Raw genomic sequence first — 25,775 nt, forward strand, 5'->3', positions numbered from 1 at the left:
AGTTTTACTATTTTAAAGCATCTGATTTAAGAATGGAATTATGCCTTGAAATTTCTTAACAGATTTTTTTTTTTACAAAACCTGATTCTATATTTTGCTTAAAACGGATGTATTTTATTTCACATTTATTTCTGCCCTCAAGTGACCAGCCTGTAGTGGGCACTGAACCATGGAATATGGCTGTCATGCTGGAGTTGGTCAACAAATACACTTTTCTTAAATGTGGGAATTATTACTGCTTTCATTGTTCATTTGTTTCATTGTTGATTTGGATCATATGACCACTTCTGATGATTAAATGACAAATCTGACAGTCAAGGCATTTTTTAAAGTTGCTGGTTTTGCCACTATGGTGACAGTTCATTTGATTAAAAAGAATATTTTGGACAAAGGGCAGGCAGTTAGTGAAAACAGCCAGAATATATTGCAGAATAGTTGTATTCTTCTGTGGATGGAGTATCAGCTGTTACAACTGCTTACTCCTTTTTGTCCTTTTGTTTTAAAAGATCTAGCAACTTTGCCTTAATCCTTGTTTCTTGGCTGCTTAAGAACTCACATTTTTTTTTGAAAGTTTTTCAGTCTCTCCCCACTAACAGACATGGTGTCGTTGAATTTTATATGATACGGAAATAAGTTAACTTTGGATTGTAAAAAAAATTATTCAGAATAACTAATAAAGAAAAATGAAAATGTCAATATATGTTGATTTGTGTTGGCTTAAAAAGTAATGTGTAAATACTGATATTTTTCCTCTATCAGTGGATTATCCCATAGGTGCTTTTTCAAGAGGCAACTGAACTTCCTTGTTGTTCTTGGAAGATGTTTCACTTCTCATCCAAGAAGTTTCTTCAGCTCCGACTGGATGTTGGAAAAGCTGAAGAAGCTTCTTGGATGAGAAGTGAAACATCTTCAAAAAACAAAACTCAAAAAGTCCATCTGCCTCTTGAAAAAGTATCTTTGGGACAACCATGATCTGAATGACTGAAAATCTCCATAGACATCAGTGGATTGGAAAATCTGATTTGAATTTAGAATTCAATATTCTTGGCAATATTAAGTGCCAAGGAACAGGTGATTTTTCTGGGTAATTGGTTCCAGGTTTCTTTAACTAACATTGAATTGGAATCTTTTTTCAGTAACCTGATTCATTATTTTGTGGCCTGTTCATTGGGCTAATATAGGACAGGTCTTAACCTCCTTCTGTATGACTTTTTGTTAATTTTTTATCAGTGATCAGTAGAGAATTGAAGTAATTATTATATCTGATGATTACATTTGCCTTTTTAAATAACACCATTTGTTTATTCCTCTCCAATTATTCGGATTCTATTCTGTCAGGCCTACTTCATCTTGAAAATCTAAGTAAGAACGATCCTTAACTCCATTTACTGAGAAAGATATAGTTTATTAGAAATCAAGTGAATTACCGTAATGCATAGCCAAAACTAAAACCAAAAAATGTGTGCCAAAATTTCCAAGTCTAACTTTTCTCTCCCTTAGTTGCCTCCCATCACTGTGCCCCCATGTCCACTCAAATCCAAACAAGGTATTTTTAGAATGGTCACTTCAGCCATACGTTCCATTCTCAAGCCAATTGTCCTTGAAGTCCACCTTGGAGAGATACAGTGAAGTTTTGTTTCCCTCAAAGCATCTCCGCTCCCATCCAGCCCTCTGAGTCCATGGCAGCTGATACTGAATGGTTGCGAAGCTCAAGCGTGAGTGGCAACTGACACTATTCTAAAAACGTTTCCACAATTTCTTTTGCAAAATATGATATTTCCCTTCCCAAATATCTTCGTTGTTGATTTTTATTCCCTAAGAACAAAAACTTTGGTTGTTTCAGTTGAATGTCATTCTGCTATTTTCTGCCCATGTTTCTAAATAGTCAAGTTTGTGTTGAATATTATTTTTGACTTTTACAATATTAGCTATTCAGTTTTACAATTATGTTTTATCTGAAAGTTTGATAACATTCTTTCTACCTTCAAATTATAATGTTGATGATTATAAGGATGAAAACGAAATCTTATGGCATCTCACTCAATTTTCAATTTCAGGAGAAACAACAGTATTTATTTCTTTAATTTAAATTATTTGCATGACTGCCCATCTTAAAACATAACATTGAGAAACTCACAACTCAACAACCCAAACTATAAAACCATAAAACTTAACCAAAATGAATGGCTATAAACAAGAGTAATTAAATTTAATATGAATTTGTATATCAATTATTGCAAAACAGAATAATTAAATAATATGTTTGAATTATTAACAAGATGACTTGTGGGTTATATAATCATATAAGACCTTGTCTCAACTGATGGCAGTTCTTTATAGATACCGAATGGAGATACTAATGTTAATTTAACAGGTTAGAAATATTACATATCTACAGTGCTTCTATTTTCCTTGCTGGGATGAACTATTCTAGTCCGTTATTCTTCTGCTTTGGACACTAATAAAGGTATCATGCTGTTATACGCTCTCTGGTGTATATAGAAGTATGGAGATGTCTTTCTTTCTGTATAAGTTTGCATTGATGCCTTTTGGGAATTGACATCATTCCAATCACATGTTTGTGTTCTCTTATGGTCTCCCACAAGAAATCTATATTCAGGTATTGCTCCTTAACAGCTGGGAAGGGATCACTAATCTCTCTCTTTCTCTCATATAACCAAGTATATAGGGATTTAATCTCTTGAGCTGAGTCAACAGATAAAGATTATATTCAGGATATTTCAACTTTAATTAGTTTCTTCTCTTCTTGATATCCCTTAAAATCCATGATGAGATTTCAGCATGTTGGGCATTGTCAGCTGTGCTTGGTTTTTCTGGGTACCTGATGAAGATAGAAAGACTGCCTTGATTCCTTGTAGAATCAGAAGTGATTACTAGAACTGAGTCTTTTGAGAGCCACAAACCTTAGTTAAATGTTTAATGTCACCAAGTTTCTCCAAATCAATTGTTTATACTCATTGTTTATATATTGGTAGAGTGAAAAGATGCCTTGTGAATACTTACTATAGATCAGTGATGCCTAATCTTTTCGGCACTGAGTGCTGAAACTGGAATGCGCACACTGGAGCACCAGAACCCGGCAGCCAGCGGCCAGCTGCTCTTCTGGGTTCCGTTGTGCGCATTCACGCCAGACAGCTGGTCTGGCACACATGTGCGCCGACCAGCTGCTCTCTTCCAGATTCAGGAGGTTCATGTGAAGACCAGCTGGCCAGCGCACATGTGCACACTTGAACCCGAAAGAGGAGCTGCCTGGCGCGCGCATGCATACCAGACCAGCTGCCCAGTGCACATGCATAGGACAGAATCTGGAAGTAGCTGGCACTGATGCGCATGCCCACAGAGAGGGATCTGTGTGCCACCTCTGGCACGTGTGCCATAGGTTTGCCATCATGGCTATAGGTAATCTGCTGGATATTATCCAGAATTACAGAAGTGACATTCTTTAGTAGTTAAGGTTTAGATTGGAAAGACCAAGCAAAATCTACACAAAAGCTGGATATATGGGATAAAAGAGAAAAAATGTGCTGTATATAGTAAACAAAAGAACCAGAAAAGCTTTCTTAGAAATATAAAGTGGGGAGGAGAAGAATATGAAGAATTTGAAAACTTGGATAGGGTTGGTAGTTTCAAGGTGTTCAAAATTAAGTGAATAACACAGCTGTTGGCTCACAGCAGAACAAAGTTAAATATAGTAAGACCTTTTTGTTTATCCTGATAGGACTATGTTTTCTGTTGGAAATAAAAGTTTTTAGATTTCCTATCTAGAAGTAACCATCATCAAGAGCATGGGCAAGTTTAGTAATATAATCAGTGGTGGGTTTCAATTTTTTTTAGAACTTCTTCTGTAGGTGTGGCCTGCTTTGTGGGAGTGGCTTCCTGGCCATGTGACCAGGTGGGAGTGGCTTGCCAGCCATGTGACCAGGTGGGAGTGGCTTGCCAGCCATGTGACCAGGTGGGCGTGGCCAACTTGTAAAATGTGGTGAAACTCACTTAACAATGCTCTTGCTTAGCAACCAAAATATTGGCTCAGAAACTCTGGCATTTGAAGCACGCAAGTCTTAAAGCTGTCAAGTTACAAGACCCATGCACCCCTAACCCTTTAGGGAAAAAAAACCCCAGGGGTGTTCAAACTTGCCAGCTTTAAGACTTGTGGACTTCAACTCCCAGAATTCCTCCTCCAGTCATGTTGGCTCAGGAACTCTGGAATTGAAGTGTGCAAGTCTTAAAGCTGTCAAGTTACAAGACCCTTGCAGCCCTAACCCTTTAGAAAAAAACCCCAGGGGTGTTCAAACTTGACAGCTTTAAGACTTGTAGACTTCAACTCCCAGAATTCCTCCTCTCGCTCTTCATCTTGATGATGTGCGGACGGGCAGGGGGAGGGATCCGGAACTGGTTCTAAACGGCATGTAGATTTGTGGAACCTCTTCTATAGAAGAGGTTAGAACTGGCAGGAACCCACCCCTGAATATAATCTGTATGGTCATTTGGATTAGCTCTTTGATTTTATTTATAAGGGAAGAACGGTTCCTGTGGGGAAAATAAACAGTGTTCATTGTTTAAATGCAAAATCTACCTTGTTCCCTAATTGTAGCTATACTAAACTTTGCTGAAAATTGAGTGGTAGATGTTTTGCAAATTTTCAGTAGCTGCCCCCATTCTTTTTTTCATTTCAATCAGAGATTTGTTCACCTTATCCCTCCTGGGCCTTAAGAAAAGGCTGGGGAGAGTGCTTTCAAATTGCAGGTAGGATTCATGGGTGCATGACTTTTGTGTTTTTGTTTTTATTATTTCTGATATTTTTATATGTCCTTGGTAGGTCTGAATAATATGATATTTCATATTGATATTATTAACCACATAGGCTCTGGCAAGGGATGGCAAAAAAGCAAACTAGGTAAGTAAACAGTGTAGACTACACATACATTAAATTTAGAAAACTATTATATCTGGCATGTTTCCAATTGACCTGGCTTTCATAACTAATTACCACATCACATTAAAATAAAACTTGTCAGAAAGATTTTAAAATAACTTCACATTAATAAAAAATTCTAAAAAACATGTCAGCTTTTTTTATTTGAAAATATCTTAAAAAGAGGTGAAGGTAAAATATACCTTATTTTGTTTGTTTTATGGGATCATTCAGTTTGTCCTTACAAAAAGCTCCTCTTCCAGTGAGATAAATCAGATTCAATTAGTCTAGACTTTGTAATTCATTATGACATAATTAATAATTATAAAAGTTCTGTAGAACTTTTGTATAACCAGGTAATGTCTGGAAAGAAAAGGTAATTAACATAATCTATTTTTGTTTTAATTAGATGTTTTTAAAATTATTGGGTTCATTAGCAAGTTGCATTTCTGTATTTTAAAAATAGTTGACTATCAAAGGTTTTTGCATACTGTGATTGTATTTTTTTCTTTCTCAAAAGACCTTTTGAATTTAAATTTTCGATCATCTTTTCATTTCTTTTCAAAAATAAATCATAGTAATTCAGACACAGAAATCCTTACAGTTTTACTTATCCTGAAGTGATGATTTCTGTGTAAAAAAGATGCATAATCTGAATACAATGCCTCCCCAAGTTTACGTTCATATGTACTGATTTTGATAAACATATTTATGATGAATTTATATGGAATCTCAGGCATATTTACACCAGAATAACTGTATTTAATAGAGCTTTTTTTTTGCATTCAGCCTTTGTTTTTTCTTAGATATAATTTTCTACTACAAATACTCATTAAAATTGTATCTTATAAAAGTCAAAAGTCACTTTTTTCTGTGCCATTGTAACTTTGAACGTCACTAATTGAATGGTTATAAGGCGAGGATTACCTATACTGTGGGGGGAAAAGGACACCTAAGACATAACTTCAATAAACTGAAATTGAACTTTTTATTTTCTTTTATTCCAGTCAGTTATAATAATTATATTATTTTGAAATATTTTCTGTTCATAAAGCTTATAAATATAGAATTAAATCCTGTAGTATTTCTGAGTTTGATATCTATTTTTTAAAGACATAAAATGTACATCATTTCAATGCAGCCTATTTCCCTTTTTGTACCATCTCTTCCTAAAATGGGGAGAGTATCTTTGACCTTGAAAGGCACGGTGCCAAAAAAACACACTTTTTCAAGGTTACATAACTATACCATGAAAATCATTTTTTTTTTGTACAGAACATTAAGTCATAAATCATCCTAATATTTGCTCTGATACATGTTCTGAAGTGTACACCTTTTTGGTACTCATACATTATTAATGACGAAGACTTAATTTGGTTAGCTAACACAAATGTTCTAGTTTTAGCATTTAGGCACAATGAACTATCGGTATGTACACAGTATTCTCACAGATTTGTTGGGATAATGCCATTTTAATTACAGCACATATAAGTTTTGGGAGGAACTGTTCTCAAGATAGTTTACCTGCCCCCCCCCTTCCCTATCCCTTGTATACCTTACAATGATGAGATATTCTGACATAAAAGATTGGCAAATGTCATGGTAATTGGAAATAGAAATACCATGTTTCATAATACAAAAATATATTTTCTATATATTTTATACAGTATGCCAGCTCTTTTATATCCAAGGTGATCAAAACCAGGATATATGTTGCTTACAAAAACAGCCAAGATCATTAGATCCCATTAGTTAAAAATAAAACTACTATTCTAAAATGAATCATGTTCTATATTATAGAAGATAAAAGACAGTTAATATGTATTAAAAAGAGGTACTCTTTCTTTTTATAAAAGCTAAAATAAGTTCCAGTAGATATGATTATTATAGTTTAAAAACGAAATTTGTTATACTTCTAAGTTTTAAACATCTTTTCAATTTATACTTTACCATTATTCCAACACAGTTCCTTTGTTTAAAAATGAAGTAATTGTTAAATTTTGAACTGGAGAAATATTAAAATAAAAGTTTAATAGAATCATTTTACTCAATAACATGAAGATTGTTGTTCCAATGGTGTCTCCCAAGAAAGCAAATGAAGAAAATAGTATGTTATTAAGCTAATAGCTTTCTCTTGAATATTCTTTCCGAGGAGAAATAATTATGCAGTAGAACAATTTGTATAAACAACAAACATACAGAACTAATTGGCATGAAAAAGATTTAAACTAAGTTTAAATATTCATTCTTAAAGTATATATCTCTAAAATTGTCTGAAAAGAAATATTTAGTTGGAATTATTCAGTTGAAATGAAAACCAAGGAATAAAAAATAAATCATGTTCACAATATGACAGTGAACTTTCTAAGTGGATTGTCTGCTTAATTTTCCAAAAGGTCTGGACCAAGTTGAATGGGTATGGCACTGTGCTTGCCTACTGATTATCTAAAAAATGCGTAAGAGATTTTGCATAATCTCATATAATATTGCTCTTTGGTATTTTCCTTTCATTAGAATCTGGTATTATAATGTAACTACCATAATGTACCCTGGTGTCTGAGTAGCAGACATTTTAACATAATATGTAGGTGAAAATATTTAAGAGTGTTAGTGCTTTTAGAATCTATTCATGCCATTTTTTCTTTTCCTTATCTTTTCCTAAGATAAATTTTAGAATAAAACCCCATATCACAATATAAGAATAAAATAAATAAATAATGGTTCCAATGAGAAAGATATTGGATAGAAAATTACCTATCCTATAACTCAAAATCATCCAAAATTAAACTAAGAGTATATGCACAATAAAATATTTATTAACCTTGATCATTATGAGTTAAACCTATTCTCAGATGACAACTCAATCAGACCACACAATTAGTTGATAAGCGATACACAGTCCTAACGATACAGCCCAACATTTATGTATTGTGAAGGACTTTCCATGTTTTATAATTATAATAACGACTATTTATTAAATGTATATGCCACTCAATTCCCAGTAGTAAACCTCCAAGTATATTTGGGAAAAACAAAGAATTGCACGGGCTTCATTTAAAAAAAAAATACCCAGTTTCACAGTTGCATAATAAATGCAATAAAAACAATTTAATATAAAAATGACCGCCACCGTATTTCTTGTGTGATCATTGCTGTATATCTTGTTTCATTTGATGTAGTTTTTGCTGTGTAGCAAATTCATATGCAATAATTAGATTGAAATATACCAACAGGTTGCAAATTTGCTATATAATGGCAGGATTAACTTAGCTTTAGTGTCCTACAGAGAGTGAGATTCTGGGATGGTGTGACACATTTTAAGCTTCTGCTTGCCAAGACAGAACCGTTTAAAAACTGACATTTGTGCTCAAAACCGTACTGCCACAGCCCTCAGTGCTTCGTGACAAACTGTCACTCTACAGTACTGTGTCTAGTTGGAAGCTGTAAAATTATCTTGTTTTATGTAGCAGGGCTAGTATACTGTTGACAGTTCTCGGGAGTAAGACGAGCCTGAGTCTTGGGTATCATGGTAGTAAAAAAGTGTCAATTCATGAATTATATAAGAATTGGGTGTCAGGAAAAGAACAGGTTCCTGACGTTCTACATTTTGGGGTTTCAGTCAAGCAGTAAGAGTGGACATAAAATGAAACAAGCATTTTGTTCTATAGGAGAAAAGCCAAAACATTGTATGTGTTCCACCATAGGGAAATAATAGGAATTCACAATGACCCTTCCTTCTTTGTATTTGATTCTCAAGCTCCAGTGTCTCCCATGTTAACTGCCTTCTGTTATTCAACTTACCAAAAATATTGACCAAGTAAAATTTAAAAGAATGTTTTAACAAATTCCATTCACAAACAACTAGAAGCACTTGTTATAGATTGGTCTGCCTGCACAAACGTCATAGAACCCTTCCTGGAAAAAGAAGCTAGCAGTGCTAATTCTATTCACTTTGGTAGAATAGCCAATGAATAGCAGACCAATAACAAAAATGTGGTTTTCTGGTTATTGCCTTGAAATTTCTTAATGCACTATGCATGGATATGCATAGTACACTTCACTTGCAAAGAAAGCTCAATAATATTACAAGAATATCTATTAAATCAAAAGCACAACACTTTTATTTGGCAACTGGCCTGCAAAACTCAACAAGCAAACAAATGAATATATAAAAAGAGCAGTAAATTCACATACCAAACAGGCAGCAGCCTTTTTATTAAGTTCAAAACTGTTTTTAGTCTCTGAACATGTGCTTAATGGAATCTCCCTAGCACTACCATCCTTCTTCTCCTCAGCCAGTTCCAGCCAGTGGCAGCAAGTATAAAATCTGTGCCTGCTGTTTTATTGATTAATTCTACCTCAAAGCCTATGAGGACTTAAAAAATACAAACAAGCCAGTTACTGAATGTCAGAACAGTCAACATGGTATGGAATGAAATGTCCTGTTTTCTCCTGAGGTTGGAGGAAACTTCAGAACATGATCTATTTTTCTAGAATTCTGAAGAATCATTTGTATCTGAAATAATTTGAATTCAGATTGTTTTACACATTCTTATAATATACTCATAGTTGTTTTCATGGTGTATCCCAATTACACCCATCACTTCAAACTCCACTGAAACTTCGGTTCTGACTTCTAATTTCTCTCATTTCAAAATATTGTCTAATATGGCCTTAGAATATACATTATATAAAATCTTTGCAGCAGTTTTTTTTAAAAAAAAGCTGTATTAGTTGTGGTCTGTACTTTGAACAAAAAAATATTTAATATGTGGGTAAAAGCAGCATAGAAAATAGGAGCTACACACCAATTCTCTGCATATTAGCATTCTGATTATATACTTTACTGAATGTTAGACAATGTCTGGGTCGGCACATACCTGGATTGAAGCTGGACTTGGTTTCGAATCTGTTTGGGATGTGTTTCCAGAGGGTGGAACAGAGGGTGTTTGCTTTGCTGGTTGTGTGTGGTTCACTTGCTGCATTTGCCACACCTGCAGACACGGAGACAGCCTCTTTATATACTACGCACTCTTTTGTTGCAGACATCTCTCCCCGCTTCTCCTTTTCCACCCTCCTTTGATGGGGGTTTGTCAGTGGTTGCATTAGAAAGACTGTTGGCTGCCAAGAGACTTCCCTCTATGGGAATGGGGTCTGAGGTAGCTCAGGAATTCATAGTTTCCATGGCACCCATGGATTTATTCCAGATCATCTGGAGCCCAACCTGGGACAGTGGTCATACACCAGGTTAGTTTCTGTTGGAGCATTGTTAATTTGATCTGAAACTGACGGAGCTATTGGTGCCTGGCTTGTCATTCTTAGATCACACTGCGATTACCAAGAGTTTCTCTGGTGCCACCTTCCACTATAGGGAGGCAGAACCTATTAGATTGGTCCTCCCTTGGTGAATAATGAACCCAGACAGGTCTCAGAAGGAGTTGAGGAATAGTCTGCTATACAGTTGATCTGAAGCATTGCTCACTGTTTGGAATAAGAATCACTGAGCTTTTCAATCAGATTGTGCTTATGCATCTTTTCACCTCTCCATATGATTCCATATGATTTAGGGAAGAGCTGAGAGAGATGAAATGAAAAAAAAGATATCCCGACTATTGCTAGAATTGAATAGAGGATGAACGCTACCAAACATGTGTTAAAGCACTGTTAAGGCCTACACTTTAACAGTAAAGATAGCAAAGCATCAATACTTTACCACCTTTGTTGTGTCTGTTAATAGCGATCCCACAATCCTTTTTAGGTGATGTGCCCTCTTAAGGATAGGAAACTTGGAAAATCCCTTCCATGACTGTGAGGAAGAAATTGTTCAACATCTGTTGGACAATCTAATATTTTATGGACAGAATTTTTATTGAAATCTCTATTAGTAAGTTGATGATGCTATCATAGCACACAGTGCTTGATAATATTTTTAGTTGCTCATTGGGCAAAGCTAGCTGCAAACAATGTTTAAAATATAGTTTCTTTGGAAAAAGAATTATTTGTCAATATACTGTATATACATATTTTTCAGAGTATAAGATGCACCTTTTCCCCCCTAAAAGAGGGTGAAAATTTGGCTGCGGCTTATACACCGAATGTAGCCCCACCCACCGTCCCCATCCTTTGGCCTCTGCCTCCCAGCAATTTACCTCTTTGCAGCAAACGGGGGCTTGCGGAGGCTTCAATAACTATAGCAATCCCTGCAGCCTCTAACAGCTGATGATAGGGAGAAATTGAAAGTGAAACTAGCTGTTTGCTCCACATGGCAAATTGCTGGGAGGCAGATCTTTTTTTTCTTGTGCTAATCAGGCTGTTTGCTGCAAGGAGGTAAGTCAACAACTATAAATGCTTATGGAATGTTCAAATTGTTAGACTTATTTTTTAAAGATTGCTTTATTATTGTTCTAGACAACTTAACAAAATGAAGCTTTTTAAAATAAATGCTTGATCTGGAGAAGCCCAGTGCTATTGTTTTTAAAAGTGCTATTCTTTTAAATAGCAGAGGATAACTATACTTCCAGAAAGCACATTTTAACAGCATCTGTACAACTATAGTCTGAAATATAACACTACAAACAGTGTATATTGTCTGTACTGTTGGTTGCAAGGAGGCAAATTGCTGGGAGGCAGAGGCAGATATTTTTCCCTTGTTTCCCTCCCCAAAATCTAGGTGTGTCTTATACTTCGGAGTGTCTTATACTCTGAAAAATACGGTATGTAGTATGAAGTAATTTTATGAGCAAATAGAAGACTAGTAAGCAATGTAAAAAGAAATATTTTACCTTTGAGGTAAAATCTGTTTTTAAAAAAGCCGAAGAAAGAATACAAAGCAAAAACTAGCAATGATGTAAATAGGATATAAAAAGAATCTTGTGTAGAGTTTAAGTCATTAGGTTAGAAGCTAGGAGCCTATGAGTTCTAGTTCTACCCTAGACACAAGTCAACTTGGTGACCTTGGGTCAATTACTTACTCTCAACCTTAGGAAAGAAGCAATGGCAACTCACTTCTGAAAATCCTTGACCAACAAAACTGCAGAGATAAATCTAGTCAGTCACTGAGAGTCAAGTCTTGACTCGGAGTCAAAAAACAATCAATCAAACAAACAAAAAACCCCAACCCTAGAAAATGCAACAAAAGAGACAGGAATTTTCATCATTAATTATTTCCCTTTTTAAAACTTTTAGTACTGTACAAAGTTTGTAGATTGAGCAGAAAGTTAGCAGTAGGCCTCCCTTAATTCATTAGTAATTAAAGTTGAAAACTGAGCTACTAAATTTTCTGTCCCGATCTAAATCTATTTTGTGATTTTGTTAATCCATCCTACCCAATAAACATGTTGGACTACAACTTTCCTCACCCAAATCACCATAGTTATGCCCAACATACTTGGTTGACCTGGTATGCCTAGAATGCCAGGTTTCAGAAAGCCACCATGAAAAGCATGCATAACTATTTTAGTAGTAGTTATTTTGTGTCTGATCCAATAACTGAATTATGATGCCAAGTTTGTGCCAAGATTTTAAAATAAGTCTGCAATTAAAAGTTAATTTATGAATACTTCAGATCATAATTTACTGTTACGACTATGAATATCATAAATTAATGGCTTATTTAAATTCAGGTTAAAGGAGAGGATAAACATGAATGTTATTTTTCAGTTATTTCACATAGCCATAAAAATACATTGGGCTATTTTCTGAGCCCAATTCAACCAGTTCCATAACTTCAGGTAAATTTTGTCAAGCTTGATCTTAATGGCAGCATGTTATCAGTATCAACATATCAATCAAAGAACAAATTTGCCACCAGATCTTGGGCATGCCACACTGGCTTTGTAATTTCAGCAGCGTATGATGCCAAGAGAAACATCCTTAAGGGTATGCCATACTTCCATTTAATCATTTTAATGTCCAAAATATTGGCTATGAGGTAATTACTGTGAAATCCATTTATGAAAACTCTTGTTTCTTTCCAACTTAGTATCTTTGCACCTAGAACTGAATCGAGCATTAGTAAGCATTTATTTCATAGCTAGGAGTGTTTGCGTTTTGCTTTGTCTGGTTTTGTAATAAAGCAAAGAGTCGTCTTCTCTCTGATGCCATCCAGAGGTAGTTACTATAACTCCTAGATAGATGATCATAGAAAGTGCAATAACAATCTGAACAGCAAAAAGTAACTTTCTATGTAAAATTACTTCTTGGGGTAACCCTATTCTTATTTGAAATTTTGAGTATGGTAGGAGCCTAGATTTTTATTGGAATTTTTGCTTAGCCCACTATTTATAGCTTTTTAGGCACTTTTTGCAATTGATAATTTTGCTATGCAATTCATTTTGTTGTTGTTAGTTGCGAATTCATGTCCGACCCATCGTGACCCCATGGAAAACGATCCTCCAGGCCTTTTGATACTGTCCATGGGGTTTTCATGGCAAAGATACTGGAGTGGGTTGCCATTTCCTTCTCCAGTGGATCACATTTTGTCAGAGTTCTCTAATCTGTCCGTCTGATCTGCCCTGCACAGCATAGCTCATAGCTTCATTGAGCTAAGCAAGTCCTTTCGCCACGACAAGGCAGTAATCTATGAAGGGGATACAATTAATTTTATTAGCCTGCTAATTATATTACTACTTTTCTTCTAAGAGCATTTATTTTTTTTATCCTAGTGATATTTGTTTTCTTGTAGATTAATACTGACTTCAGTTTTGAGGGAGAGGAAAGACTAAAATATCCAGAATATGCTACACCAGTGATGGCGAACTTTTTTGGTGCCAAGTGTCCAAAGCGCACACACCCCCAAAATGCAATGTGGGTGCTTCCTGCGCATGTGCCCCTTCCCCTGTGCATGTGTCCGTGTCCCCAGCACATGTGCCCCGCACCGCCACCCATTTTTGGCTTTCATGTTGGTGCAGGAGGCCTTACAGGCCCAAAACAGGGCATGGGGGCATGTGCGCCCCCTCGCAACCCATTTTGGCATCCAGGTTGGTGCAGGAGGCCTTCCAGGTGCAAAATGGGGCACAGGAAAATGTACATGTGTGCAAACCCCCCAAATGCAATGTGAGCGCCTCCACACATGTGCCTTCGCCACATGCATGCATGCATGCGCGACAGATCTGGAGATCAGCTGGTAGGTGGGAGGCACCCTCACATGCATGGTGGAGCTGGCCTGATCAAATGGCTGGCATACCCGCAGAGAAGGCTCTGTGTGCCATAGGTTCACTATCACATGATGAAGGAAACTGAACTGAAAACTTAGTGGGATATAAAAACTAGAATCTAACTCTTGATTTCAACTTTAACAAAAAGACATCTATGCTTTATTGTTGCATTGTCTGTTTAAACAGTGTAATAGCAGGTTCACTAGTTTTTGTTTTGGAATATATCAAATTTTCACTAGAAAAATCAGATTCATAGTAAGCTTTGAGCCAATTTGAAGACAATTATATCTAGATCGACCATCATTCAATAATGGAACATGGGAACATAGATCCCGACAGCCAGGAGTAGTTGCCGGTCAGTCCCAGGTAACAAGACTGGGAGACCAAAGGCCTAGACTGGTGTACCCCAGGCTACCTGGGTCGCAGATGGGAAACGAGTGGTGAGGAAGAGCTTTGAACCCCACCCCATCCTTATCCAAAGGGGTCTCCCACTGGATATGGTCCTGGAGTGATGGGGCACTGGGACCCACCAGTGATGCGGACAACATTTGATGATAGGCCGGGAATAGTTGCCCTCTTATAGGCCAGGTGTTAAATCACATGGACCATTACAGCCATCTGTACATGTCACAGTGGGACATGGTGATAGTGGTGATGGATGGAGAGGCTGCTTATTGAGTGGCTGTCTTATATGGGGACCGTGCTGTGGAACTTGGGGACATTGGCCTGTTCCTGACTGTACTGCAGGAGAGGTTCGAAGATACCACCAGGACCAAGCAGGTGGAAGGTGAGCTGTTGACGGTATGACAAAGGGGAAGGCCAGTGGCTGAGTACATCAGAGAATTCCAGCAATTAGCTGGCAAAGTACGGGGGTGGCCAGAGAGGTTAATGGTGCACCACTTTAAATCCTGTCTTGACTGCACCCTACTTCGAGCCTGTGTGTTCAGAGGATTGCCACCTAGATCGGCTTCATGGTTCTAGGCCACCACAGAATTGGCTATAGAATTCCATAAGGATAAGCCAGCTAGGAAGTGGGGCAAATCAGGAAAAAGATTGCCACAGACGCATACTGCCGCAAAAGCTCCACAACCCACAGGGCTCCCCATGGCAAAACTTCCCTCCTTGATGGCAACTGGACAAACAATACCTGTCTCGCCACCCATAACTTGTTTTAGATGCAGAAGACCACCCCCAAGGTGTCCATGGGTGCTTTTTATTTTATTTCTTAGATTTTTAGACCGCCCCTCTCCCAGAAAGGGACTCGGGGCGGTGTACAGTCAATACAATAAAATCGGTCATAATAATAAAATACATTTAAGATACATTTGGAGGGGGAGATAGGCTGTACTAAGAAATAAATATATTCTAATCCTAAAAACATCACAATTAAAACCCCAAACCCAATTAAAATAGAATAAATCCCCGGGAGGTAAAACTAAGAAAGTGCCAGGCCAGCTGATTGAAATAGGTGAGTCTTTAACTTTTGCCGGAAGGAACGGAGGTCGGTGGTAGTTCGAATGTCTGGGGGGAGATCATTCCAGAGGGTTGGGCCCATCACAGAGAAGGATCTACTCCTAGGCGTCGCCCGCTGGCATTGCCTAGCAGACGGCACCAGGAGGAGCCCCTCCCTGTGTGAGCGGATAGGTCGCAGGGACGTGTGTGGTAGGATGAGATCCTGCAGATAGCTAGGTCCTATGCCATGGAGCGCTTTAAAGATGGTGATCAATACCTTGAAACGCACCCGAAAGGCCACAGGTAGCCAGTGCAGCTCGCGCAGGAGAGGTGTTACTTGGGAGTAACGTGTACTTCCCATAATAACCCGCGCGGCTGCATTCTGAACTAGCTGCAGTCTCCGGATGCGTCCCAAGGGAAGCCCCATGTAGAGGGCATTGCAGTAGTCCAGGTGAGACGTCACCAGCGCATGAGTGACCGTGCGCAGGGCACTCCGGTCCAGTAGGGGGCGCAATTGGCGCACCAGGCGAACCTGGTGGAACGCCCCCCTTGCCACGGCTGCCACATGGTCCTCCATTGACAGCCGGGCATCAAGGAGGACGCCCAAATTGCGCGCCCGCTCCACAGGGGACAGTTGTTTGCCCCCTATGGCCAGCGATGGAGTCAGCTGGCTGAACCGAGGTGCCGGTACCCACAGCCACTCGGTCTTGGAGGGGTTGAGTTTGAGTCTGTTGTCCCCCATCCAGACCCCGACGGCTTCCAAACACCGGGACATCACTTCGACAGCCTCGTTGGGGTGGTTTGGGGTTGAAATGTACAGCTGAGTATCATCAGCGTAAAGATGGTACTCAACCCCAAAACCACGGATGATCTCACCCAGCGGCTTCACATATGCGTTGAACAGGAGAGGCGAGAGGACCGACCCCTGTGGCACCCCACAAGTGAGTGGCCTCAGGGACGACCTCTGCCCCCCTGTCAACACACATTGCTTCCGGTCGGAGAGGTAGGAGCCGAACCACCGCAAAACGGTGCCTCCGACTCCCATCCCCTCCAACCGGCGCAATAGGATACCATGGTCGATGGTATCAAAAGCCGCCGAGAGGTCTAATAGGACCAGGATAGAGGAACAACCCCTATCTCTGGCCCTCCAGAGATCATCGACCAACGCGACCAGGCTGTCTCAGTGCTGTGCCCGGGTCGGAAGCCGGACTGGCGTGGGTCTAGATAGTCGGATTCGTCTAGGTGTTGTGGAAATTGCTGCGCCACCACATTCTCAACAACCTTCGCCAAAAAGGGGAGGTTGGAGACTGGACGGTAATTAGCTAGCTCCATTGGGTCGAGCGAAGGTCTCTTGAGAGCACAAAAAGAGGTACGGAAAGGAAGAGAGTTCAGCCAGGAGAAGTCACGCAGGGCAAGTCAACCAAATCCTACACTTTCCTACACCTAACCTCAGTGGATGTGACAGAGAGGAAGATTCTGACATGATGATAAGTAAGCCGATCAGACCTTTTGTGATACCATTGGTAGTGGAATTAGCTAGGTGACAACAGTGTACAGCCCTGATCCATTCAGGGTGTACTCGATGCTTAATGAATGTCTCAGTAACTGATGGTTTGGCGCTAGGCCTCTGCAAGTTGGCTATGCCGATCGAACAGATTGATAGGTCATTATTGGGGAGGTCAACCAGCCACACGTGTTACCGATCAGGAGATTCTGCGGTTTGTAGTGGTTCTGAAAATCACAGAGGAGATTGTACTAGGACTGCGTGGTTGAATGAATGGGGCCCCATGATATGGTGGGGTGGTGGTAGCAGGTATCTTAGGATAGGGCTCGGCCCTGATCCCCCCACCTCATGAGGCGCAATCACAGGCTCAGAAGCCAGCGGGGGTGGGGTGGGTGAAGCAGACTATTGTACCATCGGTATGAATGACTGGGAAGGAGCTGTTCCCTTGAGAGTATGCAGACTTAAGAGACGTATTTAGCTAATGGGAGTATGATACCCTGCCTCCACACCGCCCTATGAATTGTGCCTTGAAACTACTCTCTGGGGCTAAATTACCAAAGCCAAGAATGTATTCCATGACCCCACAAGAGCTAGCCGAGATGAGGGCGTACATAGAAAAGAGCTTGAAAAGAGACTTTATTCAGTCAGCCCAGTTTAGGGTGGCTGCCCCCGTTCTGTTCAGGGAGAAAAAAATATGGTGGTTTACACCTCTGTCGACTTCTGGGGCATCAATGCTGTCTATGTAAAACACCTGTACCCCCTCCTTTTAATGAAGGATATGTTGGCCCAGTTGGCGGAGGGATGTATATTCACGAAATTAGATCACAGGTAGACGTACTACAAGGTATGCCTTCGGGCTGGGGACGAGTGGAAGACAGCCTTCAATTGTACCCTACGCAGTTACCAGTTCTGGGTTTTGCCCTTTGAGCTGCAAGGAGCCCCGATGGTATTAATGCAGCTAATCAATGCATGAGCATTTGTACTAAGGGGTTCATGTCTATTTAGACGATATTCTTATATATACCAAAACCATGGAGGAACATGTAACCCTGGTGCGTCAGGTGCTTAAGAAGCTGTTAGTGGCACATTTATACATTAAATTGTCTAATGTGAATTTCACAGGTCGCAACTGGACTACCTTGGGTTCTGTATTTCACCTAATGGGGTAGAGATGGATCCTGTGAATGTAAAGGCGGTGTTGGACTGGCAGGCCCCTAAAACTCGCAAGCAGTTGCAGACTTTTCTAGAGTTTGCAAATTTCTATCAGCAGTTCATCCCGTCCTTTGCTCAAGTGGCCCTTCCACTGACCGATCTCTTACAAACAAAGCATCTTAATGAAAAAACCCCAACCAGGATCTCTGGTAGTGTGGGCGGCAGCATGTCAGCAATCGTTTGAACATCTGAAGTCCTTATTTCCACGAGAGGCAATTCTAAAGCATCTAGAACCCACCATGTCATTTGTGGTTCAGGTTCCTTTTAACTTTTGTACTATGTGTTTTTTAATGCTGTACGCCGCCCTGAGTCCTTGGGAGAAGGGCGGCATATAAATCTAATCAATCCAATCCAATCCAGATGCCAGGTGGCAATGGCTACCGTCCTTTTGTAGGAGAATAATGATGGAGCCTTACAGCCATGTGCTTACACATCAAGGAAGTTGACAGAGAACGAACGTAACTGGCCCATATGGGAGAAGGAGGCATTCACTGTCCGTTGGGCCCTGTTAACGTGGCAACATTTATTAGAAGGGGGAGGGACACCCTTTGAGATCTGGATGGACCATAAGAACTTAGAGGAACTCTAAACCCCACCACGATTATCACCAAAGCAAGTGAGGTGAGCCTTGTATTTCAGGCACTTCAACTCCCAATTGAAATATATCCTGGTAGTAAAAATTTTCTGGTTGACGCCCTCTCCTGCAAATCACAATATGACAGTACAAGGTAAGATGTAGTACAAACTAATATTGCGATATCACAGCCTTGGGTATTAACCACCCAACAGAACTCACCCACAACACACATGAATCACCTAGCAGATGATATACCTAAATCCATACAGGCAGCACTCCCAACTGACCAGTGGTTTAAGGAAAAATGAACATTATTAATACATAGAGAGGGATTTGCCTGGAAGAGGTCAAAATTATATGTACCAAGTGTTTTACGGGTTCCTGTGCTGCGGCACTGCCACAATATTCGCTCAGCTGGACACTTTGGATTTCTTAAGACCTACATTTATCTAATCGCCAATTTGGGGGGCCTCACATGAAGAGGGAGATAGAAGAATATGTGAGGAGTTGTGTTGTGTGCACGACCATGAAGGCCCATGGTCGTGCGTGGCCAGCCTCCTGGTCTCTTACAGCCGGTGGCAGATCATGTCCATCCATGGGAGCAGATAGCCATGAATTTCATCGTGGAATTACCAGAAAGTCAGAATAAAGTCATTTGGATGGTAATGGACTTATTTTCCAAACAGGCTCATTTTTTAGTCTATGTGGCCCTTCCATCTGCTAGTAAGCTGACAAAACTGTTTGTTATCCACATATATAGACTCCATGGCATCCCTAAACAAATAATTTCTGACGGGTGTGCAGTTCACTGCATCTCGTCTGGTAACAAAACATCGCAGACATCCCATGAAACCGTGGGGGAAGCATTCTTCGGGCCCTATTGGCCCAGAGTTGCCATTCGGGCAAGGGGGAGTGGCGAGATGCCGACCCATCTCAAATCAGCTGTGATGTGGCTGGAGGAACAGCAGGGAGCCATGAATGCCATCCTCCTCCCAATAGCTGAGATTCGGGTGGGGAGGAGGCGGAAGTTGTGGACGCTTTTACCTTGCACTAAATAGCTGAGATTTGGCTGGGAGAGTGGCGAACACCGTGGCTGTCATTCTCCTACCACCGGAACACCCTCCCCAGCTCTTATTCGTTATTTATTTGTTATGTAATGAATTGTACGCCGCCCCGAGTCCCTTGGTGGAGAGGGAGCGGCCTATAAATTGGATTAATAAATAAATAAATAAATAAATAAACAGTAGCAGCAGCATGGGCATTCCCGGAGGCATGTGAGACTGATGAGAATCAATCATACAGCCTACCTAGGAAAGCCTCCAACTGGGGAACGAACTGAATCTCCATGTTGTGCCATTTCCGTGGCATGTGGTGGTTGGTGTGGGTGTGAGGGGTGAGGCTAGCACAAACTACATGGTATAAAGGTGGTGGCAGGGATGGGTTTTAAATTTTTTACTACCTATTCTGTGGATGTGGCCTATTTTGTGGGTGTGGCTTGGTGGTCATGTGACTGGGCATGACCAATTTGATGTCACTCACCAGGAGATGTCATGGATTGGATAAAATGTGGTGAACCTTACTTAACGCAAAACTTTGGGCTCAATTGTAGTCATAAGTCAAGGACTATCTGCCTTCCTCTGCATGGCAACCTTGTCCTAGTAAACTCCTTCTCCTTTCTCACAATTTTCCTCTCTGTTAGAGGCACCAAAGTTATCCAGACAATGTAAGGTTTCCTGCTGCAGCAGGGTGTTGGACTAGATGACGTCTGAGTAGCCTTCTAGCCCTAAATTGCTGTGCTGTTTTTCTTTCTTTCTTTCTTTCTTTCTTTCTTTCTTTCTTTCTTTCTTTCTTTCTTTCTTTTTTTCTTTTTTTCTTCCTTCCTTCCTTCCTTCCAACCTCCCCCCCTCCCCCAAATAAAATATTACTCCCAGAAAGGCTCATTCCACATTCCTGCCAGATTGAGATAATGAGATAGTGAGCCTATAGAAAGTTTGGCTCCATTCACAAGCAGGGAATCATGCAAATCCTTTTAGAAACATAAAGCCCATATTGCACAAATCTCCAAACTTCAAAAACATAGAACCATATAAGTATCCTACCTTTTATCCAGTTTGTTGTTTACCTGACCCAGAAACTAACTCTGAATGTCATTTTGCAAACCGCCTTCTGAGCAGCTTTTCAATTTAAAGCAGGTTTTAATTTAAAGTTTGCAGCATTAAGACTTGTGGACTTCAACTCCCAGAATTCTACAGCCAGGCATGCTCAGTTCCAATTTAAAGTGACAGCTTTTGTTTTTCTCCTTTGCTGAATCTCCCGGCTGCAAAGTGAGTTCTTTCTCTTTCTCCCTTTCCTTCCTTCCCTCCCTCTCTCACCCCCTTTTTCTATCTCTTTTATTTTTAAAGCTTTTTTTCCCTTGCCTGAATTGGCAGGGAAAAACTTTTTAAAAAAAGAAGTTTCTGACAAAGTTCAGGGTGTGGCCAGGCCACCATTACTACCGGTCCTATCTGGTATGCCAGATTTTTACTACCTCTTCTGGCGTACTGTTCCGTGCCGGGAGGAATCCACCACTGGGTGGTGGGGAGCACCGGATGTTAGCTCTGACAATTTATTCATTGCTTTAGTGCTTTGTTGGTCAATTTGTGCCGGAGGAGATAAAGTGCATTTCAAACTGCATCTGTGTTTGGCTGTGTTACTTTCCCTTCACAACCTGACAACTGAAAGATTAATACAAACTAGAGAGACAGTTTGGTATAAAGGTTTTAGACAGCAGGTTAGAAGTCAGGAGACTATGAGTTCTGTCCCAGCCTATACGCAAAGCCAGCTGGTGACTGGGCCAGTTATTCTCTCTCAGTGCTAAGAAGGAGACAATGGCAATAAAATGGAAGGTGCTAGTCAAAGCAGTTGCCAAACTGCTGAGACAGTCAATACTGTCTCAAAGGCACATACCCAAACCCCACAAATTGTGTCTCAAATGATGGCAATACTTCAATGCTTGGTTTGTTTCCCATTAGATTCCAGTAAGATTTTGTACTTTTTTTGGGGGGGGGACGACATATCGTAACATTAATATACACTCGTCAATCTTACACTTGGCAATTTTCTTATTATTGAGTGACTACATACTTGATGCTACCCCCCCCCCCAAAAAGGATAAGGCATTGTGACTTAAGCTTGAGAAAAAGACAAGCAGACCAAGTACACTTCCCAATCAAACAGGGATGCTTTGGAGAGGCCAGATCTAAAGGATGCATATGCGGTGCAAAATTGCTTCTGGCTCCTTCCTGTCTACTCAGTTAACAATAGGAACAAAGTCCTTCATGTGACGACATTATTCAGTGTGGCCACTTGAGGACTATGGGGAAGAGCAAAAGATATTAGTCCCTTTCATTTTTCTTTAGCATCTGTAGTTTCCTCTTCCGTCTCCTTTCTCCCTGCCATTGGAACGAGTTAGCGAGAGCCATGAAATTCCTGATTCTCTATTTTTTAAAAAGGATAAAGTGAAAAACAATTATCATGAAATTGCTAAATCTGTCTAAAATGGAACCATTTCCTCGCCTGCCCCCCAAAATAGACATCTTTCCCACCCCATCTCTATCTACAAGAGCCTGAAAACTGGTTTTGGTGTCGCCTACTGGTCTTGCGCTTCTGACTTCAGCTTTTGTTATCTTGCCTTTTTTATTTGAACTGATTACTCTTCATTCTTTTTCGCCAGATGAAGTGTAACTATTTGCTGAAACTTTTTTGTTAGGAACTACCAACTTGTATTTGTTGCTATTTTCAGACAGGAAGAAAAATATGCTACAACATTGCAGTTCACAAGTGTAGATTCCTGTCTCTTTGGGGGACTTTTGGTTTTTAGAGGACTCCCAGTGCAAAGATTTGACTCTTCCTTGATCCCTTCTCAGTTTAGCTAAATATATTGAGTAAGAGAAAAATTTGATAGGAATCCCTTTTGACAGAAGTCCCTAGCCAACACCTGTTAATTTACTCATCAGTAAAGTGTAATAGTACTCCCTGCTTGGAGTCCATTATTATTAATGAATACCATATATGCATGTATGTATGTATGTATGTATGCATGCATGCATGCATGCATGCATTTATGTATACCATTATCACTGAAGAATACCATATATTTATATATAAATATTTTTCCCTGAAAAAAGTTCTTTCCTAATTCTTTTATTTTATTTGAAGAAAAAATGCTAAAAGTGTGTAAAATCTTGAATTTTTTATTATTATTATAAACTTTTATTCATTAAACATGAAACTCAATCAACTGAACATTTAAACAGGTATCACAAATATCATTGACTGGCTCTGATGGTTGATGCAGGTTGCCAAAGTCCAGTTGATGGTTCCAGCTGAGCAGCGTATCACTGGAACTGCCCATGTATTAATGGCTTTTATTATGTTTCAAGCATTCAGTTTTTATTTTAATATTTTGCGGACCCTCCTGATGTATTCCTTTTGCGTTGACTCTGACTTTTCCATTCAAAATGTTATCTGCTTCCAATATGCCTGGGTATTTGTAACCGTCATCTTTTCTAATGCTTTCATGATGCTTCCATTTCCTAGTTCTATTCCTTCTATTTTTTCCATTTTTCCTTGCTGCATGGATAATATAGCACATTTTTCAAATCCAAAGTTCATTCTGATTTTGCTGCTGAATAATTGAACTGTGTTGAGTATTAATTTAAGTTCAGTGGGGCTTTTTGCATACAGTTTTAAGTTGTCCATGTACAGTAGATAGTTTATCTTGTCATGCCGGCTTCAGATTTGGTATCCCAGTTTTGGATTTCATAGAATTATTGTCAGTGGAATTAATGCAATGGTGAACAGTAGTGACAAAAATGAGTCCCCTTGGAAGATTCCTCTTCTCATGTTGACTTCACCAATGTTCTCCCCATTTGCTGTTAGAACTGTTTTCCATTTTTGCATATTTGCTTTCAAAAATGTACAAATATTTTTGCTGATTCCAAGGTTTCACAATTTGTTGTTGTTGTTGTTGTTGTTGTTATTGTTATTATTATTATTATTATTATTATTATTATTATTATTATTATTATTATTATTATTATTATTATTATTATTGCATCAACAGAATTGTATCACAGCGGCCAGTTGTTTCGCCGGATTTGGCATTGATTACTAGTCGGGCCCCACCCAGGGGCCTAGGACGTCGTAACGTATTTTCGTAATATACGTGCAGATCCAAGCAGTGCGGCCTTTTGCATTTGACTGATGGTGATTTTGTCAATTTTTAACTGTTTTAAATGTAATTCCAGTGCTTTGGGAATAGCACCCAGTGTGCCGATTACCACTGGAATTACCACTGCTGGTTTGTGCCATAATCGTTGAATTTCAATTTTTAAGTCCTGGTATTTTGCGATTTTTTCATATTCCTTCTCGGCGACCCTGCTATCACCTGGTATTGCGATGTCTATGATTGTAACCTTATTTTTCTCAACCAGTGTGATGTCTGGTGTATTATGCGCCAGTATTTTATCCGTTTGTATGCGAAAATCCCACAAGATCTTGACCATCTGACCCTCGATGACTTTTTCAGGCTTATGTTCCCACCAGTTTGTTGCTGTTTTAATGTTATAATTTTTGCACAAATTCCAGTGATCATTTGTGCCACTGAATTGTGCCGCATTTTATAGTCAGTCTGCGCGATTTTTTTGCAGCAGCTGAGTATGTGGTCAACAGTTTCATCAGCCTCTTTGCAAAGTCTACATTTGGCATCATCAGAGGATTTTTCGATTTTGGTCTTAATGGCATTTTTTATTATTATTATTATTATTATTATTATTATTATTATTATTATTATTATTATTATTATTATTATTATTATTATTATTATTATTATTATTATTATTATTATTATTATTATTATTATTATTATTATTATTATTATTATACCAGGTCCCTCTCAGAGATGAGATGACTCGGTGTAAAAGGAGACGTGTAGTTCTGCTTAGTCCTCTGGGAAAAATTGAGATATTTGGATGTGAAACAGGAGTACATGAGATACGCCTTGAGGGAAAAGCTGAACCACAAAATGGGTAAGCCTGAATCTAATTCATCACTTTTTACATATAAATATGCATGTTCAAAAAAAAGATATTTGCTACAACTCAATGAGAAATGTTGGTTTCATTTCTTTCAAGAACATTGCATTTTCCAGGGCGCTGCTCTGGAGAGTCCAAAGAAGGGGTTAAACACAGCCAATCTGCCCAGAACTGAATTGAAAACTTTAAGCCACGCCTCTGGTGCCGACTCTCCTCAGATTTTTTCAATTCAGCTAGCCCAGTAGACGCGCTTTAAGATTTCTCCAGTTCTAAGATTGATTCCTTGGACTCTCCAGAGGAAGAATAATTTTTTAAAACAGCATATTTAAGGATTTTTAGAGCAGGCTAGAGGTTAAATTTAAGTTTGTTTTTTTCCCTTTTTAATTGGGTTTTTCTCACCCTTTCGGCTCTCCTGGAGTCCGGGGCTTTGCTCTGGCTCCTAGAAGCCACAGGCAGCTGTTGGGGGAAGCGCATGGGTCGGAGTGCTGACGCCAGTGCTGTTGGGGCACCCCTACTGGGGGCCGATTCCCACTGGAAGCCCTCCGTTGCAATTTGTGCTTCTAGCAAGTCAAATTGCTGTGTGGGCTTCCAGGGCAGCCATTATGGCTTCTTCCCTCTTTAAATTTGGCGCGCAAAAGCTCCGGTGAGTTCCGGCCACCATTTTGGATTGCGCAATCTTCCGGCTTTACTTTTTAAAGTTTTTTGCCGCAGCTGCCTGGTGCCTGGCTCTTTGCAGGAGCCGTGTGGAGTCAGACTTGCCCGGCGTGACCGGCGACCTGGGCCCCAATCCAAGCAAGTGATAGCGGCGTGGGATCGTGGCCTGCTGGGTCGCCTCCTTTACTCTCCTGCAGGCGCTGGGAGCGAATTC

At 39.7% G+C, this 25,775-nt stretch overlaps 1 protein-coding gene across 3 annotated transcripts in view; it reads left to right on the plus strand.

The window, feature by feature from the left end:
• MGMT (O-6-methylguanine-DNA methyltransferase) overlaps window positions 1-25,775 on the plus strand; it is a 229,958-nt gene that overhangs the window by 20,737 nt on the left and 183,446 nt on the right. For all 3 annotated transcript variants that reach the window (XM_081954291.1, XM_081954289.1, XM_081954290.1), the window contains exon 4: window positions 24,762-24,901. In XM_081954291.1, coding sequence (XP_081810417.1) covers window positions 24,762-24,901 — 140 coding nt within the window. The remainder of the gene's footprint in view (window positions 1-24,761; window positions 24,902-25,775) is intronic.

Source organism: Natrix helvetica (genome assembly GCF_964273705.1).
Source record: "Natrix helvetica genome assembly, chromosome: 5".
NCBI classification, from domain to species: Eukaryota; Metazoa; Chordata; class Lepidosauria; order Squamata; family Natricidae; genus Natrix; species Natrix helvetica.